This window comes from Panthera tigris, chromosome D4 (genome assembly GCF_018350195.1).
Source record: "Panthera tigris isolate Pti1 chromosome D4, P.tigris_Pti1_mat1.1, whole genome shotgun sequence".
Taxonomy (NCBI): Eukaryota; Metazoa; Chordata; class Mammalia; order Carnivora; family Felidae; genus Panthera; species Panthera tigris.
The window spans coordinates 40049759-40070531 of record NC_056672.1 but is presented as its reverse complement, the minus strand read 5'-3'; the positions used below and the strand labels follow the sequence as shown (position 1 = coordinate 40070531).

Sequence of the window (20773 nt, the reverse complement as noted above, 5' to 3'; positions counted from 1 at the left end):
GTCACATACCATAGAAAAGCCGTTACGTGCAAGCTGACATCTGTAGTCCTCCTTTGGGGTTTCCTGACTTACTTTGTGTGTGTGTGTGTGTGTGTGTGTGTGTGTGCATGGTCATATAATTCTCTGGAAATATTTCTAGAAATGGAATTCCTGGTTGAAGGGTGTATGCATTTACTATTTAACATTGCCACATTGCCCTCCAGAAAGGCTGTACTGGTTTAAATTTCTACCAACAGTGTTTTGCTCTTTTAATTTGCATTTGCCTGTTGGTGTGGTTGAGCATCTTTTCATGTGCTGATTCATTTTTATTTCTTCTTTTGTGACTTGTTCATATACTAATGTAAGTTTTCATTAGTTTTTTTGCCATCGACTCATAGGAGCTCTTTCTATAGTCTGTGAAAAAGAGCACTGCAGCCCCCAGCAGGTGTCAGATAGGAGCTAGCCTGTACCTAGTTCCCAGGTCCACGTATTCTCCGCTTAAGATATCTCTGAGATCACCACTGTCATGACAACCAGGTTATTCTGTGCCTGTGATGGAGTGAGACAAAAATATCACTTTACAATCCTATCTGAGCATAGATAAAAACAGGAACACCATGCAAATCACAAAAATGACCAAACATCCCCCTTTCCAGCTAACACGGGAGCCTGCTGCTGGTTGACCATATACAGCTTTTAGATCTGTTCCTGATTGATTTCTATCAAGTGATTTGCATTGGGAATTTTTTTCTTTGTGTCATAGAACTTTTGCAAGAACTTTCTAAAGCATAATAGTCCTTTCTGTGCCCTACAGCCTAGATGCTGGTGTGTACATAACTATAGCCTGCTTTGATCATTAAGGGTTTTAAGGAAGGGTAACTCACTGCACTTCTTTCTGCAGGTTTAAGGGGGTAGAATTGGTTTGAATTTGTGGTAACTAGGAATCTCACCAAATTGCCATTTTTCATAAAATCTCAAATATGAGCTTGCCTTCTTCCTCCTCCTCCCCCTCCTCTTCTTCTTCTTCTTCTTCTTCTTTTAAGTTTATTTATTTTGAGAGAGTGTGTGAGCAGGGGACAGACACACACACACACACACACACACACACACAGAGAGAGAGAGAGAGAGAGAGAGAGAGAGAGAGAGAGAATCTCAAGCAGGCTCTGCGCCCTCAGCTCAGAGCCTGACATGGTACTCAAACTCACAAACCATGAGATCATGGCCTGAGCCGAAACCAAAAGTCGGATGCTTAATGGACTGAGCCACCCAGGTGCCCCTTTCTGATAAAAGAGCCTATTGATAAAAACAAAATTAAAAAAATCATCACATAACTATTCCGTTAAGTATTAAGTTGAGGTCTTAACATTGTTAGCAACAAGAAACTGTTAGAAAAAAAAAAAATAGAGTGTTATGATCTTAGTTTTCAGTGCCATAGAGTAGAGATAACTTTGTTGTCACTCAAATGTGTTTTCCTCATTTCCACTACTTCCCTGTGAGAAGCTGTTCAAACAATATCTTTATCATATTTTAAAATTCATTTATCTCTAAAAAGATACTAATTATCTTGCTTATTTCAGACCCTTAAAAATATGAACTGTACTACCAGGAAAGTTAGAAAAATATTTTCAAGCAAAAGCATATTTGCTTTTGGTCCAAAAACATTCTCATCTGTTAGCCTATGAAACGTAATTTGCAATGAGAAATCATTAGTTTACATTTTCGGTGCTGTCATTCAGCCATATGGCCTTTAAATGAATGCATTTTCTGCATATTGGATTGCATTGCTGGACTGTCACATGTTTTTAATGATATAAAAGAGCCATTAAAATATTTTCTGTGTTCATTCCCAGTGAAGTCCTTGGAAACATTTTATGTAAACAATTGGCAGATATTTTAAAATGTTTCCCTTTACTTAAATATAACAACAAAAATTTATAGCAAATAACAATTGTTTATAGTATCAGTTAAAAGTATTCTATTTATTTCTGTATTTGTAACCTATTATCTGCCAAAAGAACTGAATACCAGGAGATGCTTAAATGAATGAGTACATTTTTTCAGTAAAAACCTAATATACTATATATATTGAATTACTTCACGGTATAAAAGGGAAAAAGGCATATCATAAAATAAGAAAAGGGGAAATTATATGCACTATACTCCATATGAGGAAAGCTAAGGAGAATGATCTCAGAATGCTGTCTTGAGATCTCTAGCAACCAAGGAAGTAGTTTCTTTGTTGTAAAGGACATTGAATAACCTCACATAATTGCGAATGGTTTTTCATTCTTCCTCATTAGGAAATGATGTATGTCTGGAATGGTTTTCCAATAGTGAGCAAGAGAAAAGACCTTTCTGAAAATCTGTTGGTAACTGTTGAAAAGGCTGAGGCTGCTTTACAAAATGAAAGTAAGTATGAAAAGCAAAGCCGGAAATCTTTTTTTTCTTTTCTTTTCTTTTCTTTTCTTTTCTTTTCTTTTCTTTTCTTTTCTTTTCTTTTCTTTTCTTTTCTTTTCTTTTCTTTTCTTTTCTCTTTTCTTCTTTCTTTCTTTCTTTCTTTCTTTCTTTCTTTCTTTCTTTCTTTCTTTTTTTATAACCACTTTCCTGTCCTTTCCCTGTGCACATCTGCCCATGTTAATTTGTATGCATCACAAGGACATAGCACTTGGGCTGCAAGGGTCTGGGTGATTGCAGTCAGAAGAGGGGAAGAATGACACACATTGCAATGTGGACGAGCCTTGGGGGTACGGGGGCTAAAGGAAAGATGCCAGTTGCAGAAGACAGCATATTGCATGACTCCATTTATATGAAATATTGAGAACAGGTAAATCTATAAAGACAGAAAGTGGACTAGTGGTTGCCTAGGGATGGGAGAACTGGTGGGTGTGTGGGTGTGTGTGTGTGTGTGTGTGTGTGTGAGAGAGAGAGATAGTTGAAGGGTATGGCATTTCTTTTTGGAGTGTTGAAAATGTTCGAAGATTGTGGTATTGCTTGCACAACTCTATGATATACTCAAAACCAGTGAACTGTGTGCTTCAAACAGGTGAATTGGACCGTATGTGAATTGTATCTGAATACGTCCGTACCTGAAAAAGATGAACAATTATTTTGAGCTTTAGAGCAGCACAAGGCACAAGTGTACTTCTGGTTTTAGTTTGTGACGTTCCATGCCTCCTTTTGCTCTGTGATGACTGTTATGTTTTTGCAGACACAGAGATTGTTTTCAAGTTGAACTTTTATCACAAGTTAATTTTTCTAGTGATAGCTGTTGGTTGTACCGGAGGCCCCTCTCCAGTTTGCTGAAAGCTCCATTTCCTGGAAGCAGCTGGCATAGTAGAAGGGGAATCAGGCCATCTGGGTTTACAGTCCCAGCTCTGCGGCTGTGAGACTCTGGAAGGCATACCTCATCATTCTAGGCCTCTGGCTTCTTTTAAAATGGGATGATGATATTCCAAGATACCCAGATGATATCCAAAGTTTTCTTGTTCTGACATTGCCTGATTTGTTATCTTAAATAGAGGCTTTATCTTTTGATGAATGATTCTATTAAATGGCAGCCTTTGTAAGTGTTGCTCCTGAACCTCCTAATCGTTCAGGTATTATCCCAAGATAACGGTCTTATCCTTTGGAATGTTCTTTTTTTCTTTTTTTTTTTTTTTTTAAGTTTATTTATTTATTTTGAGAGAGAGAGTGGAAGCACGAGTGGGAGAAGGGCAGAGAAGGAGAGGGAGAGAGAGAGAATCCCAAGCAGGCTCTGCACTGTCAGCGCAGGGCCTGATAGGAGCTTGAACTCAAGAACCGTGAGATCATGACCTCAGTTGAAGTCGGCTGCTTAATGGACTGAGCCACCCAGGTGCCTCTCCTTCGGAGTGTTCTGACCACAGAAGTAACGTGAAAACTTCCATGGTGATAAACATGGCAAAGGGCATAGAAGTTCAAGAAAAGTCAGAGAAAATTATAACAGTTAACTCCCATTTCATAACTGGAAAAAGATGGGCACTGATGGAGTGGTTAGCCCCATACTGAATATATTCTCCACATGGGGAATTAAATATTGAACATAGCTCCAGGGATGAGGACCTCATTTGGATCATTTTTGTATTTGGAGCAACAGAATGAGGTTGAAATGTTAAATGAGATTTTCTTTATGGTTAAAAAATTAAGCACATAATTTTGATTGATAGACGTAGGTGAAAAAAGTCACCCATACTTTTGCTACTATAACACAATTAATTTAGGATTTTAGTTTGTCCCATCCTAGCCTTAGTTTTATAGTTGGAACCGTAGTGTGCCTGGATGTGTACTAATTTACTTTTTTTTTGCACTTAATATATCATAAACTTTTAAAAATTGAGGTATAATTGGCATATTACGTTGTGTGAATGTCAGATGTGTCCCATAATGATTCAGTACTGTGGACTGTAATGCAACACTATAAGTCTAGTTAACATTTGTTACCATACACAGCTACAAAAAAATTTTTTTGTGTGTGTTGAGAACTTTTTTTTTAATGTTTATTTATTTTTGAGAGAGACAGAGACAGAATGCGAGTGGCTTAGGGGCAGAGAGGGAGGGAGACACAGAAGCAGAAGCCGGCTCCAGGCTCCGAGCTGTCAGCACAGAGCCCGACGCAGGGCTCGAACTCACGAGCTGTGAGATCATGACCTGAGCCGAAGTCGGGCGCTCAACCTACTGAGCCACCCAGGCACCCCTGTGTTGAGAACTTTTAAGGTCTGTTCTCTTAGCAACTTTCAAATATGCAAGTATTATTAACTATAGTTACCATGTACATTATAGTCCCATGATTTATGTATTTTATAATGGGAAGTTAATACCTTTGACCCTCTTAACCCATTTCTCCCACCTCCCATGCCCCACCCCTGGCAACCGCCAATTTATGAGCTTGTTTTTATTTTGTTTGTTGTTTGTTTTATTTATTTAAGAAAAAAAAGTTAAAAAATTTTTTTTAATGTTTTATTTATTTTTGAGATAGAGACAGAGCATGAGTTGGGGAGAGGCAGAGAGAGAGGGAGACACAGAATCCGAAGCAGGCTCCAGGCTCCGAGCTGTCAGCACAGAGCCCGATGCGGGGCCCAAACTCACACACTGCGAGATCTTAACCTGAGCTAAAGTTGGACGCTCAACCGACTGAGCCACTCAGGTGCCCCAAGAAAAAATTTTTTTAATGTTTATTTATTTTTGAGAGAGAGAGAGAGAGAGAGAGGCAGAGCTCGAGTAGGGGAGAGGCAGAAAGAGAGGGAGACAGAATCCAAAGCAGGCTCCAGGCTCCTAGCCTGTCAGCACAGAGCCTGATGCAGAGCTTGAACTCATGAACCATGACATCGTGACCTGAGCCGAAGTCAGACACTTAACTGACTGAGCCACCCAGGGGCCCTTGTTTGTTTTAGAGTCCACATATAAGTGAGTTGTATGGTATTTGTATTTCTCTGACTGACTTATCACACTATTTAGCAAAATGCCCTCAAGGTCAATCCGTGTTGTTGCAAAACAGCAAGATTGTATTTATTTATTGAGAGAATATTGAGATGAGAGAGAGAGTGCGCATGCCATGAGCATGCGCACAAGTGAGGGAGGGACAAAGGGAGAGAGAGAGAGGGAGGGATGAAGGGAGAGAGAGGGAGGGATGAAGGCAGAGAGAGAGAGAGAGAGAGAGAATGAATCCCAAGCAGGCTCCATTCCCAGCATGGAGCCTGACATGGGGCTCAATCTCATGATCTGAGCCGAAATCAAGAGTTGGAAGCTTAACTGACTGAGCCACCTGGTGCCCTGAGATTTTATTTTTTATGGCTAAATAATATTCCACTGTAGGTGTCTACAACATTTTCTTTATCCATTCTTCCATCGATGGCTTCTATATTTTGGCTGTTGTAAATAATGCTGCAATAAATATGAGGGTGCAAATACCTTTTCAAGTTAGTGTTTTCACTTTCTTTGAATAAATACCCAGAAGTGGAATGTTCAAAGATTGTGGTATGGGTTGCACAACTCTATAATATACTCAAAACCAGGGAACTGTGTGTTTCAAACGGGTGAATTGGACCGTATGTGAATTGTATCTGAATACGTCCGTACCTGAGAAAGATGAACAATCAGTCGAGCTGTAGAGCAGCGCAAGGTACAAGTATACTTCTGGTTTTAGTTTGTGACTTTCCATGCTTCCTTTTGCTCTGTGATGACTGTTATGTTTTTGCAGACACAGAAGATTGTTTTCTCTTAGACTTTTAAGTTGTTGTTAAATGGCTCTTAGAATAATTTCAAAAGCTTCATAGCCCTGCATGGAGCTAACATAGCATAATTTAATCAGCTCTTTGGTATTGTTGGGCATTTCGGCTGATTTTTCCATATTTAAATTAATTCTAGGAGTGCCTGGGTGGCTCATTTGGTTAAGCCTCTGACTTCAGCTCAGGTCATGATTTCGCGGTTCATGAGTTTGAGCCCCTCATCGAGCTCGGTGCTGACAGCTCAGCCTGGAGCCTGCTTCGGATTCTGTGTCTCCCTCTCTCTCTGTCCCTCCCCTGTTCGCACTCTGCCCCTCTCTCTCTCTCTCTCTCTCTCTCTCTCTCTCTCTCTCTCTCTCTCTCTCTCTCTCTCTCAAAAATAAACATTAAAAAATTTTTTTTAAATTAATTCTAACTTTAGATTGACATCATAAGGAGAAGAAATATAAAAGAGTGAAAGCTGAATCAGTGGCCTGATTTGCTAACAAGGTCAAGGTTTCAGGCAGGATAGTTGAAGAAGCCCATAGAATAAAAAGCAGTGATGTTCTGAGGTCACAGACAATACCCCATCCACTTACCACAAAGAGCTATTCTGCAAATATAAACTGGTAATCACGGGAGATGAGATAAATGGAATGATCTACTCCACTGTCCACACAAAGGTCATTTGCTGATGGAGGGTGAGTGATACCGTTTCCCATATTAAAGGAAGAGTTTTTATAAAGAACCATGGTTCCTTTTCTCTTCTTTTTTCCTCCCCCTTACGGAAAAGTTTTAACACAAAAGCCCCTTATGAGCTGGAGGTTAGATAGAGTGGCTGAAATACTGAGGTATTTATCTTCATGGACTGATGATTCTTTGTGATTTCTGGGCCCCATGGAAACAAGTGGATGAAAAGACTCAAGAAACTGGGATCAAAAAGAGAAATCCAAAGTTTGTACTATTTAACAGAGAACCAAAGGAGCATATGTAGAAGTACAGACTTACAGACTCACTATGTGGATGTTTTAGACTTCCTCTGTATGTTCTAGATGTTCCGTCACGAATATATTTTCTACTTAGTTTCTATATATAGAGTTGTATTAAACTTGTTTACTATTGTTTTCACAATTACATGTTTACATCCTTTTAATTTTGTTACTAAATTTTTTAATGTTTATTTATTTTTTAGAGAGAGAGAGAGAGAGAGAGAGAGTGCAAGCAGGGGAGAGGCAGAGAGAGAGGCAGACACAGAATCTGAAGCAGGCTCCAGGCTCTGAGCTGTCAGCACAGAGCCCGATACAGGGCTCGAACTCGAGGACTGTGAGATCATGACCTGAGCCGAAGTTGGACACTTAACCAACTGAGCCACCCAGGCGCCCCTGCATGTGACCCATTTTTAACTGTACAGTTCAGTAACGTTAAGTATATTCACATAGTTGTGCAACCAGCCTCCAGAACTTCTCAATACCCATTAAAAATAACTCCGTTTCCCTCTCCCCATAGCCTGTGGCAACCACACTTCTACTTTTTGTTATGATGAATTTGACTACTCTAGGTTGCTTGTATGATGGAATCCTACATTATTTGTCCTTTTGGGACTGGCCTATTTCACTTAGCATAATAGGCCTCAGCATACATCCATGTTGTAGCATGTGTGAGAATTTCCCCTTTTCAAGGCTGTGTAATATTCCATTGACCGCACACGTCACATTTTTACGTTTGGATTGCTTCCACTTTTTGGATGTTACAAATAATACTTCTATGAGCATGGGTTTGCAAATATTTTTTTGAGATTGCTTTCAGTTCTTGTAGATATATGCCTAGAAGTAGAATTGCTGGATCATATGGCATTTCTATTTTAAATTTTTTGAGGAATTGCCACATTGTTTTCTCTAGTGGCTGCACCATTTTGTATCCCCTCCAGCAGTCTGCAAGGTTCCAATTTCTTTATATCTTCCCAATACTTGTAATTTATGGGATTTTTTTTGGTGGCTGTTTCCTTGTTTTTTTCTTTTTTCTTTTCTTTCTTTCTTTTTTTTTTTTTTTTTTTTTTTTGGCAGTAGCCATACTAATGAGTGTGAGATGATCTTTACCTCTTCAACGTGAAAGAATCAAAAAGGAAAAATATTTCTTTTTTTTATTAAAATGTTTTTTAAATGTTTATTTTATATTTGAGAGAGAGAGCACGAGCATGAGCAGTGGAGGGCAGAGAGAGAGGGAGACACAGAATCTAAAGCAGGCTTCAGGCTCCAAGCTGTCAGCACAGAGCCCGATGCGGGGCTCAAACCCATGAACTGTGAGATCGTGACCTGAGCTGAAGTTGGATGCCACCCAGGAGTCCTGAAAAATACTTCATTTTGATTTGAGTGTTATGTCAACATAAAGTTACATCATTTTGAAATTTAGATGAAATGAAACCACATGAAAGTTCACCTTAAAAAATGAGATTTCACAAAATGCACCTTTGTAACATCCATTTGGGCTTTTAAACAAATTTTAGTATTCATTTTTGTTCAACTAATTTGTCTACTTTAACTTGCTCATTTGAATACTCTTAGATTTTCCATATTCATTATAGAATTATGATAGGCTAAGAAAACATTGTTCCTGCCAGTAGGGGAGTTATCTAGGATTAAAGCCCACATACCTACAAACCAATTGGGAAAATGGGTATGTTTTTAATAAGTGCATATGTAAAAACCAGGAGGCGAAGGAAAACCTCTTTTTATTAAATGGAGACATTGGTAGACTATCCCCCCACACCGTCCCCAGAAAAGTAGACCAGCTCGTTTCTTGTGTTTTCCCATAAACAAAAGGGTTTTGGTTCAGTACAATGAATTCTGATACTTGAATGTCTATCCTTTGTAGTACCACGAGAGCCTGGGACCTTTATATAGTAAGAAGTCCTGAGGGACTACTGAGTTTTTCTCTATTTGAGCAGTCTCTTCAGCCTTTACCTCAAAGCTTATTTGGTCTCTTACTAGTTGGGGGACAGATTTAAAGGAGTTAATATTATGTATCAGACTATGCATGTGCAGTACAATAGAGGTTTAGAAAACCAGACTGTTCTCTCCATTCGTTCCTTACTCTTTTTATGATCCATTGAGATGATGGGCTTAGAGATATTTAAGCAGGGCTAGGGGAAGCTCAGACAGATGCACCGTACTTTGTACAATTCTGTTTTTGTATGTGTTCCCTCTGGGTTAAAAAAAAAAAAAAAAGTTTTCCTTCCTGAAGATTATCTTTGCCAGATTTTAGACATGAAATTTATGATAATTTCTTCCAGGTCCATTGTTTTATGCAGGAAAATGACCAGAGTTCCATCTCTGCTCCCTCTTCCTCCCCAGTAGTGACCTTTCAGTAATTAAGCTCTTATCTTTCAGAGCTAGGGGAAAAAGATCCAAAATTGAAAAAAAAAAAAAAAATGGAGTTGTAAAACTGAGGTGTTGGGAATTGAATGTGTTTCTGCTTCTCTTCCTCTTGGCAAGTGTCTCTGAAGTAAAAGATGACAGAGGGTACAGTTGGTGTTCTCATCTGACAATGCAGTTACGAAAGGCTGGTTATGGATGCAAAGGGAAGGATAAGGTTTAATAAGAGAAAAACACTTGTTAACACGCGTGGAGTCAGTGTCTGCTATTAATTCCGTTAGTGTTCCATTGGAAATCTAACTGAACTCATCATGTAGCCAGAAGTTGGTAGAGTAGTTCTGCTTTGACTACTTGCTTTGTGGAATTATATAGCAAACATGATCAGGGTTACATAAAAGGGAAAATGCTACTCGATGGCTTTTCACTTTCTAAATCTATTCTTAAATTTTTCCTTTGGTGCATTTCAGCTGGTTTCTAAAAAGTTCAGTGTGAATATTTTTGTAGTTTCGGCTTCAAGCTTTCTTTTTCCTCAGTCTTCCCTCTGCTTTGTTAAGTTAAGCAGATCTTTTGTGATGAAAATGTGCTTTGGCAGCATTATTGGATATTTTTCTTGGAATATAAAATGGAAATTGTGTGTTGAAATGTTCATCTGTGAACTTGCCCATGAGGTTGAGAATCATGATAAAGCATTCCTATTTTAAGGGAAAATAATCATCTGACAGTGTTCTGTGGTGAGGAAATAGTGGTTTTGCTAAGGTTTTTGGAGGAATGTGGTGTTTTTGAGCCCATTTTCCGTATCCTTAATTCATGATCTAAATAAAAGCTAAGTGTGGCTTTACTGGTACTTCAATTTTCCAGCAAGATTTGCTGTTCCTCAGCAAAACCATCACTCACTGAGCACTAGAATTTTATAAGACAAACTTTCAAAAATGCTAATACAGAACTCAATAGAATGCATAAAAATGATACTAAAAACTAGCATCCAGTATGGTCCCTAAGGGTTCGGTTCTAGGCCTGGGAAGATATTGCTTCTTGTATGTATATTTCAGTGAGCATCCATGCTTAGAAGCACGGATATGTTTGTGTGTGGGGGGAGGGTGGGTAGGGGTTGAAAAATAGTCCTTAATTTTAATAGGAAAGGTAATGTGATATTGATACCTGTGATTTTTCTTGGTGAATGAACTATCAGAGCTTAGAAGCGAGAGGTGAGTGTCAGCTGTTTTTAGCACCTAGAGGTAAAGTGATCCCCTTCCAGTTAGTTGAGCAGCATCATTAACCTCCCATAAACAAGCAGTTTACTAACTAAAACACCAGCGTGTGTTGGTGCACCTGCCTGGCTCAGTTGGAGGCATGTGCGATTCTTAATTTTGGGGTCATGAGTTCGAGCCCCATATGGGGTATAAAGATTACTTAAATAAATAAAACTTAAAAAAAAACAAACCACACAAACAAATCCCCAAGCCACACCAGCGTGTGTTAATGGTGATTTCTGAGGTTTGTACTGGAAGCAGGAGGATCTCCATATGAGGACTCCCAGGCCTCACTGGTTTGGTTGACTGCCCCTCCAGTCCCCTGTGTTTGTTGTCACAGCTGAGCGTGTAAATTAGCAGTGTGTCTTTGGAATGACTTAGTTGCAGTAACTTGCAAAACCCCCGAATTCCGAAGTGGTAAATGTGAAATGGCTACCTTTGTCAGATTGATGGCATGCATAATATGATTCCTTTTGTTTAACATTCTGTAGCCTTGCACTGTAGGAAGGCAAAGGGTCGTTTTCAAAAGGGAAAACGTGGTGAAAGAAAAACCTTCACATTAGCCTCAAGCAGTTGCAAGTTTTGTGAGGGTTTTAGGTAACTTACATGCACTTCAGAACCATTTTGTCTAATTTTATGACATAATTTCCCCCCAAAAGAACATAACCTGGGAGAATTGATAAGTTGTAAACAGAATGATCTGGAGAGGGCATTCTACTTCCTGAATTTTTAATGGGTGGGAAGCCATCTGCTTCTCCATATGGAAGTGTTATCCGCTTATGCGTGAAGCCAGCACAGTTAGACGCCAGAACCACAGGACGAGGCAGGCTCCTTGCTCCTCACTGCTTTACCTTTTATAGGATTAATAAAGCTCTTGCTTCATTTAGAGTTCAGGTTTCCTATTGTTACATCTAAGGTTACATAACTCCAAGAATGAGCACCTAAAAAAAGATTTTTTTTTATAATATGTATTTTTTTAGGATCTCAAATATTTTTTTAAAGTTGATTTATTTTGAGAGAGAGAGAGTAAGCAAGCATATGTGTGTATGTATGTTGGGGAGGGGCGGGGAGAGGGAGAGAGAAATCCAAGCAGGCCCGTTGCTAACAGTGCAGAGCCCGACGTGGAGCTCGAATCCAGGAACTGTGCGATCATGACCTGAACCTAAACTAAGAGTTGGAACCAGCCACCCAGGCACCCCTGAGAAAAGATTTTTAAGTGGATAGAGTGAACCCCTTAGTAAATTGGTGTATTAATGTAGTAAACTCTCTATTCTTTTAATTTAAAATTATTTTCATTGTATTTTATTAAGTGAAACATAACAAGTGCTAAAAATACTTCCCTTGTGTTTAAATGATACCTCTGAGGAATACCTGCCTGGGTGGCTCATTCGGCTAAACTTCCAACTCTTGGTATCGACTCAGGTCGTGATCTCTCGGTTTGTGAGTTTGAACCCCACGCTGGGCTCCATGCTGACAGCAGGGATCCTGCTTGCGATTCTCTCCCTCTCCCTCTCTCCACCCCTCCCCCACTGGTGCTTACTCTCTCTCAAAATAAATAAATTTGAAAGAAAGATCCCTCTGGAACCAAATAGCTATTAGTTCTGCCTCTTAATTACGATTTTTAAGTGTTTCTCCTTTTGTGTGTGATTTCTGCTTGTTTTGCTTTAAGGTTTGAGCGACTACTCTGTGGACGACGAGTGCCTGGTGAAGCTGCTGAAAGGGTGCTGCCTGAAGAACTTGCAGCGGCCCTTGCAGGCGGAGCTGTGCTTCAACCACGTCATCCAAAGGTACCGACAGACAAGGAAGCCAAGCGGCGTGTGCACCGTGGTTTCCAGGAAGTTGCTGTGAGACAGTGATGGGTTATCTCCTGCTAACATTTCCCTCAGTGTTCCCAGGGAGAGAATCCAGTAGTGTTCTCTTTGTCCTTGGAGAGCAAAGCTATAGACCAAGAAGAACATGGCTGTATGCATTTCCACTGGGTAGTTTAAGCAGAACCCTAAGTTCTGTGAAAACTAAACGCTGTTTTATACGAGAATGTAGGAGGACTGGTCAGGACAGGTGTTCTGATAAGAGGGGAGCGACCATGTCTTTCCCAAATAAGTAATATACTGCTTTAAGGAAACATGTTAAAGAAGTATTCCTTGAGTTCTATTTTACTCATGTTCCTGGAAGGATCAAAAGGATGACCCATTTGTGCTATGTGTTAACGTTTATCGAATCTATAGTGAATTGTTGGCTCACGTGTTTTGTAATTTTGGATCGTGAGCTCCCCTCTTTGGGGTTTTGTCTTGAGACGTCTCTGAGGCTAGGATTGAAGAAGAGTTTCTCTAAAGTGATTTTGCTTTTATTTCTGCCAGATGCCCTCAAAGCAGTTTCAGCCCAGGCCCACTTTCATGTTAATATCATTGCTTAGAGGTCCTTGGATCATTTGGGCCATGTAAATTTGTTTTTTGTTTTTTTTTAATGTTTATTTTTGAGAGAGAGAGAGAGAAAGAGAATGTGCGAGGGAGGGGCAGAGAGAGAGAGAGAGAGAGAGAGGGAGACACAGAATCCGAAGCAGGCTCCAGACTCTGAGCTGTCAGCACAGAGCTTGACGTGGGGCTGGAACTCATGAGCCATGAGATCATGACCTGAGCCGCAGATGCTCAACCTACTGAGCCACCCAGGCACCCCAGGGCCATGTAAATTTGAATTGCAAATTCATGTGGGGGCAGGCCTATTGGTTATTAATTTCCCAAGGAATGTGTTTTTTTCCTTCCAACCTGGAGTGCAGGCCAAGGAGCCAACTTCCCTTGTCTTCCTACTATGCCGGGGAGTGGGTTTTTCCAATCTGCCCTTTCTCTGATGCAGTATGGCCCCTGATTTATACAGAGGACTCAGTCTCTGCTCTTATGTGGGCATAAGGCCTCATCTCCCTCATGGACATTGAGATACAAAGCCCTGGTTGATTAAGGCTGAAGCATATCCCAATACTGCTTTGACATCATCCACACACTTAGAGTTCTGACTTTTTTTGTTGTTGTTAGTTTGAGAGTCTTTTCTATGTTCTTGTGAGCCTAGCTATGCATTTGGAAGGGCGTTACTTATATATATTTTTTATTGCTTCCAGATGTTTTATGGTCAGATTTCATAATATTGCTGAAAACAGAAGTGTTGACAACTTCTTTATTGACTTTTTTTAGCCTTATAAAACTTCACTGTATAAAATAATACAATGTTCTTATATCTAAATGGAATCATTTCCTGAACCTGTTCATCTTTTTTAGGAGGATGACCTTGTGTTTTCCAGGGTTAATCTTTGAAGATCTGCATACATTCATATTCCTCAGGGGTGTAAACAACGCTTAGTGCTGGATTTAGATTAAGGATTAAAATAAAAGTTTAATATATTCAAAGCATATTACTTATTGGTATAGTTTGTTAAGTTCTTAGACTTTATAATGACAGTTCTGTCTGGTAATAGGCTTAGTGCTGCACCTGTTTTCTGAGGAATGGAGAAAGTACATGCATTGAAAGGGAACAAGTCGTCTCTTCTGTTAAGACTTAATCACTTTTCATTCATTCTTTTAGTGAAAAGCTACTGAAGTATGACCACTACCTAGTGCCATTTACTCTGTTTGAGTTGGCCTTTTTGTACAAAAGCCAAGGGGAAATTGACAAGGCCATAAAGACCCTAGAAACTGCAAGGTAAGTGGTGATGGCAGCTTTTCCTGCTTGCTGTAGAGTCTGGAATGTCAATACCAGTATAACAGCAGCAGTAATGTTATATACTTAGAGGTTAAAACCTTAATGAAAACTTAGTAATGATGTTACGCTCATGTGTTTTGCTGTAGTTGTGCTATTTCTAACCTTTTTGACTCTGTGACTATTTACAAATATTGTGATTGTGGGAATCTGTATGACAGTTTTCTTTGTTTTTTTTTTTTTTTTTAAGTTTTATTTATTTTGAGAGAGAGACAGTGAGTGTATATGCATGTGCGAGTATGGGAGGGGCAGAACGAGAGGGAGAGAGGGAATCCAAGCAGGCTTCAGTGTGGAGCCTGATGTGGGGTTTCAGACTCACAAACTATGAGATCATGACCTGAGCTGAAATCAAGAATTGGATGCCTAACCTACTGAGCCACTGAGGCACCCCTATATGACCGATTCTAACTTATTCTCTTTTGTATTGGGGTTGGCAAACTCTATAAAGGGCCAGATAATAAGTATTTTTGGTTTTACAAAAAATTAAGGTCTCATTGCAACTACTCAACTGTATATGAAAGCAGTCATAGAACATAATATGTAAATAAATGGGTGTGTCTGGATTTGGCCATTATTTTGGTCATGATTTGCTGACCCTTGGTATATTCAGCCATATCTCTCATTTCCTTGAAGAGCCAGTGATTTGAAGAAGCCCTCGGAAGCTCTCCCTGGCTCTCTTTTCCTTTTGTCTACTGTGGTAATTTCAAAGCACTTTCATTTCTGCTAGACAATGGCTCTCAGACTTGTGATCATGGCTCACTTAGCAGAGACAAAACCCCTGTGGTCTGTTTGACCACAAACCTCTTGAATGCTTCTTACAGTGGAGAAAGAATGACATAATAGCTTTAGGCTATAAACAGCTTAGTGATTCATTGGTTTGTTCATTTACTCAAGTTCAGCAGGTATTCACTGAGCACTTATTTTGTGCCAGACACTAGTAAAGGCTCTAGACAGACAACTATACATAAGCAGGCAACTTACTTAGAGGGAGATGTTGAATAAACAAATAAATAAGAAAAATAGCAATGGTACATGCTTTGCTGAGATTTACAATATGGTACAGAGTCCCTGGGTATTACTCTAGATTGGGTCGAGTCTGGGAGGTTTCCTCGAGGAGGTGATGTTGTAGTTGAGATTCGCATAATTAAAGCCAGTCTTGAGAAGATCGGTCACCAGAAGACTGGGTGGGGAGCATTCCTGGCCGAAGCCACAGCTAGGAAACCTCTAAACTGGGGGGTTGAGCCACTAGGTAGTAAACGATACTTTTTACTGAAATGAGATATACTTAGAAGAGCAGGTTCTGGGAGAGGAGAAAACATACTTCTGTTTGGACCATGGTATTTTGAAGTGCTTGTTAGGTGTCTGTGTGGAGATGGTGAGTTGGCAGTACAAGCATGGAGTTCAGTGCAAACGTCAAGGCCAAGTGTAGAGATTTCAAAGTCACCAGCACAAGAGACAGTGATATTTGAAGCCATGATACTTGATGAAACCATTTTGGGAAAATTATAAAGCTAGAGAAAGAGGTCCAGCACAGCGCCTTGGGATACGCCATCATTTTAGAGATTAAACAATAAGATTCAGAAGAAGTGGCCAGTGAGTAAGGAAGACATCCAGGAAAGCCAAGCGAGCAAAGTGTTCCAAAGAGAAGACAGTGGTCAGTTGTGATCAGGGCTGCTGAGAGGCCAGGCAAGCTGAGTCCAGAGAACTTGGCAGCATGAAGATCAAGTGACTTTGACCAGTGAGGGGAGAAAATGGAGTCAGCTGCTTCAGGCCATTTTCAGGATGTTTTGCTGTGAATAAAGCATAGTAATGAGGAAGAAGCTTTGGGGACATCATGGAGCTGAGAGAGGCTGCTACTGCTGCTGCCTTTTTTTTTTTTTTTTTAAAGGGTGATATCTGAGTGAGTCACTTTTAAAGCTAATTTGTTGAGAGTGAGAATGACTCATATTTCAGCTGACATGTATGTATCTTCAAATCTAGCTATTGGAAAATTAGAGACTATAATTACTGTCGTTCGAAGTATCCGTTATTTGGACACACTTGGTGTTACCTAAGGAATGCACAGTAAGACAAATTTATAATGATGAAAATAAGACTGGTAAGTCACCACTAAACGGGAAGACCATCAGCAATCAAAAGTCACCACCAGCTCAAGCCAGTGCTGATGATGCGTCTGTAAACGGACTTCCTGGACATTTTGGGACTGTCAGCTGTCTGCACTTTCCCTTAGGTAGTTGGAGCTTCGCAGAGTTGCCAAAGTTAGTGGCCAGACCTTTAGGAAACTATCCAGTCACATCCTTTGGTAAACTCTAGTAAGATGTTGATTCAGTTTATGAATAATAACCCATATTGTGAATAAATAATAACTCTAATCATGGTTACCATTAAGTAGTTCTTAGACCTGTGTACAATGAAGAGCTATAGAAAGAAATGACTGCCACTGAAAGGAAGGAGTTACAGCTTGCCCATGGACCAGGGCGGTGTGTGAAAGCAGGAGCCCAAAGTCGAAGCCATTCTGTTGTGCTGATTCTTAGCAATCCTAGCAGACAGAAGTGACCATGAATCATCTAATAAACAGAGTTGTCAGCGAATCAGTGGATTCTTATGGCCCCTTCTGACCTTGTCACACAATAATTATTGGCCAAACCATTGTTACTTGCCTGTGGAGAATAGGAGTAATTGTGGTGTCACCACATCATGTGGCTGTCTTTGTTGTAGTTGTTGCATGAGCGTTTCAGAATGATTTTTTTTTTTTTTTGAGGGGGTGGGGAAGTGGTGATTGATGATGTTCACCCGAGGCTGCCTTAAAAATTCCTGGTTTAGAAAAGGAGCTCAACTATTTAGGAATAATAGTTCACAGAATTTACGAAACCCTCTTCATAAGCTTCTTGCCTCGTTTGTCAATGGCTTGCTCATTAAATAGAACCTTGCTACTCAAAGTATGACTTTCAAATCACTGCCAGGAGACTTCTAGAAATATAGACTATTGCCATCCTCCTTCCCCCACAGGATCAGAATCTACATTTCCCCAAGATCTGCTTTTAATGCCTATTCAAGTTTGGAAGCAAATAAGTAATGAAGATGAGAAGAAGGGGAGATGGTGGTATTGCCCTTGGATATGAAGGAATTTTGACATTACAATTTTGTTATTGTCTTTAGAAACAACTACAAAGATTACTCCATGGAGTCCAGACTACACTTTCGAATTCAGGCAGCTCTTCACCTGTGGAAAAAAACTTCCTCAGATTGATCAGAACATGAAGGATGGAATTTTCCCTCAGCACCGGCATCTGCTGTAGATCAGGCCTTTCATTAAAGTGGAAAAGTGATCTTGCGAATGAGAGACAAAAAACTAATTTTATTGTCAATATTTTCTATCATCTCTGTGGTTTACTGTTGATCTGTGTCTGTGTGTTTTTTTTTTTTTCCTATGCAACGATGTTCAATATCGAGTACTGTCTAGAAAATTCTTATATTTTGCCTCTCCGAAAAGAATTTCATATTAGATTTGAATTGGAGAGTGAAGAAGTCTTTTAAAGGACTCACAAAATAATGAAGTCTAATTAGATTATTTATTTTTTTAATGTGGTAATTAATGTTTAAGTAGCAGATGGCTTATAAGTTGAGCCATTTTTAGGTTTGTTGGTCAGAGATATTTTGTTGCTTAGTATTTAAATGTAAGAGGGGAAATAAAAATCACCTACATTCAAAAAAGATTAACAATAACCTGAAGTGTCCTGAATAAGACAAGCAATGGGTGTGAATAGGGACAGGATAATGTCCTTAATAGGATGAAGGGAACTATATCTAGAAAAGATGGTGACATATTAGGTTTTGTTTTGTTTTGTTTTTTATTCTTCATGTATGTTAAAGGTAGTGACATTTTTGAGAGACTACCCTTTTTTTTTGAATGTACTTAAGTCTGTTATAATAACAAAATTCAAAAAACTAAAGGGAAGATAAGTCATATTTTAGAAATTATCCTCAACCTTAGCAATGAGAGTCTACAATACATATGTTGGTTATTTTTGTCTATAGGAAGTAAATTTCCTGCTGCTTTAAACGATATGTAAAATATCAATAATTTTTATACTCGTGATGTTGGTGAGTGAGATCTAATTTTCTAATCTCTCTAGCACTGTGATGGTTCCTTGTAAATATCCGGACGGTGCTTCGTCCTTGAACTAGGAAACACAATCAGGACAGGATGCAGCGGAGAGCCTGGCTCTGCTACTGATTAGCAGTCATTGGGGTGACCTTTAGGGAGCCCCCTGCTCTCTGAATCAGTGTATTTTCCTCATCTGTGAAATGGCAAAAGCACAGATGTCTTTCTAGGTCTCTCTCAGTTTTATAACGGTCAGTCTGTGTATTAGGTATTTTCAGCAAACAATGTCAAACTGTTCAGCCCAAACTATTTCCACAAAGTATGTGTCCTATTTTGCAGTCATCACTGTCTGCCCCCACTTCCGCCATTTGTGTGTACTGGGGCTAATGACAAGGTGGCATCCAGGGCGAGGAAAGACAATTCATGGATCCATAGATCAGGGTTTTGTCCTATTTCTATTCTGTGTTGAAGAATAACTTACATGGAAGCTGGAAGCCTCTGCAGTTTAACAGAAACAGCCCCAGATTGGGAGTCAGGAGCCCGTCTCTGTTAGTCCGTTGTTCCTTGACATGGAGCAAGTCTCATCCTTTCTGGGACTCAGTCTCCCCAGTGGGGATAGCAGCGCAGTGCTTGGTGCTTGCGACGGCTCGATTAGATAATGCATATGATGGCTTTTTGTAAACTGTGAGAGGCTATGGGTTGCTGTAATAATTCTGATTTTTATGCACTGATTACAATATCAACACAAAAGTATTGGCCGAGTTTGTGGTCTCTGATGTAAAATGAAAGAAATGTGTGAAATTCAGACACCTTTAAATTTATTCATGTGTCTGGCATAACCCAGATTATGAACTTGCTCGTTACTGTTTGTTTCCTGCTACGTAATTCTGTACCTAGCAGGTATTTGGTCTTGTTTTCTTATAAGGTACTAATTCTTGACCAATGCTGAGGCTGTCTTTCCGATGGAAAATGATTAATATAACTTGAGTCAGAGTACTAGCCCTTCAGGAGCATGTTGGTAGCTGTCCTGTGTTATTAATACGAATTACATAGCTTTACTTGGGGTCCAGGCAAGAGGAAATGGAATGAACTGCTATTATAATGTCAGCAGTGGAAAATATGTTTAATAATTATTTTGTATATACTTGAGAAGTAGTTTATAAATCCTTTTGAAGAGCTTTGGTAGAATTATTTTTTTAAAGTATAAACTCCCATATTATATTGTTTTTGTGAGAAGCTGCAGGTCACAGCCAATGTCAGTGAAGACTTCTCTTTCTGGTGTAATATAAAAAAATATATAAGTTAATATTGGTTATTTTTATTTTATTTTAATTCTTCACTGCCAAACAACTGTAAAAGAAATTCCTAGCTCCCGTTAAAATTTTTTCCCTTGTTATTTTTGTTTCTTATTTTGTTTATATTTTTCCTTCCTATTCTTTTTATGGTTACCTGGTAATGTGGATAGTGTATCCAATGAATGATTAAGTGTTGTACTATCATTAATGCTACAAATATTTACCTGTTTCCCGTCCTGTTTAAGATGCCATGGTGGCATCAGTTTCATGTTACATCAGCTAATACTGCATTTTTGGAGTTATTTTGGATTCAGGGTGCTTTGTGAAGAATGAGTGCTGAAGTGACAATATTTTATCTAATGTTTTGAGGGGCATATGTGATGGGTTTGGGCTGCCAATGTGTCTGACAGTTTGTGCAATTTGTGTAGTTTTTGGTATAATTTTCTTTCTTCCTTTTCTCTAAATGGAGAGCCAGGGTTCTGATTAGTGCTGTATACATTTAAGACTCAAGTAGAGGTTATGCTTTGTAGGATTGGTGACAAGGAAGGCGTGATTTCCGCTTGATAATTAATGGAAGATTAACTTCATCAACTCTTACATGGACATGTATTTTAATGTGTCTGTGCTTCTTGTGGATACAGGGTCTCAAGGTACATAGGAAAAGGAAGGTCGTCGATTCTGTTTCTTCTACACGTGGGGTAGAAACTGTAGGGAGATGAATTTCCAAATAATCAGCACCAAGGAAGATTTTTAATCATTGAAGCAATCTGTCACTATAACTATCTCTTTTGCAAAGGAGGAAGTTTAGCAG

The 20773-nt window shown here is 39.3% G+C and overlaps 1 protein-coding gene across 1 annotated transcript in view; it reads left to right on the top strand.

Annotated features, from left to right (window-relative positions):
- Window positions 1-18465, top strand: part of TTC39B (tetratricopeptide repeat domain 39B) — a 123143-nt gene extending 104678 nt beyond the window's left edge. The window contains 4 exon segments of the mRNA XM_042964232.1: window positions 2280-2388; window positions 12488-12605; window positions 14389-14505; window positions 17722-18465. Of these exon segments, the coding sequence (XP_042820166.1) occupies window positions 2280-2388; window positions 12488-12605; window positions 14389-14505; window positions 17722-17812 (435 nt within the window). The 3' untranslated portion in view covers window positions 17813-18465.
- The last annotated feature ends 2308 nt before the right edge of the window (window positions 18466-20773 follow it).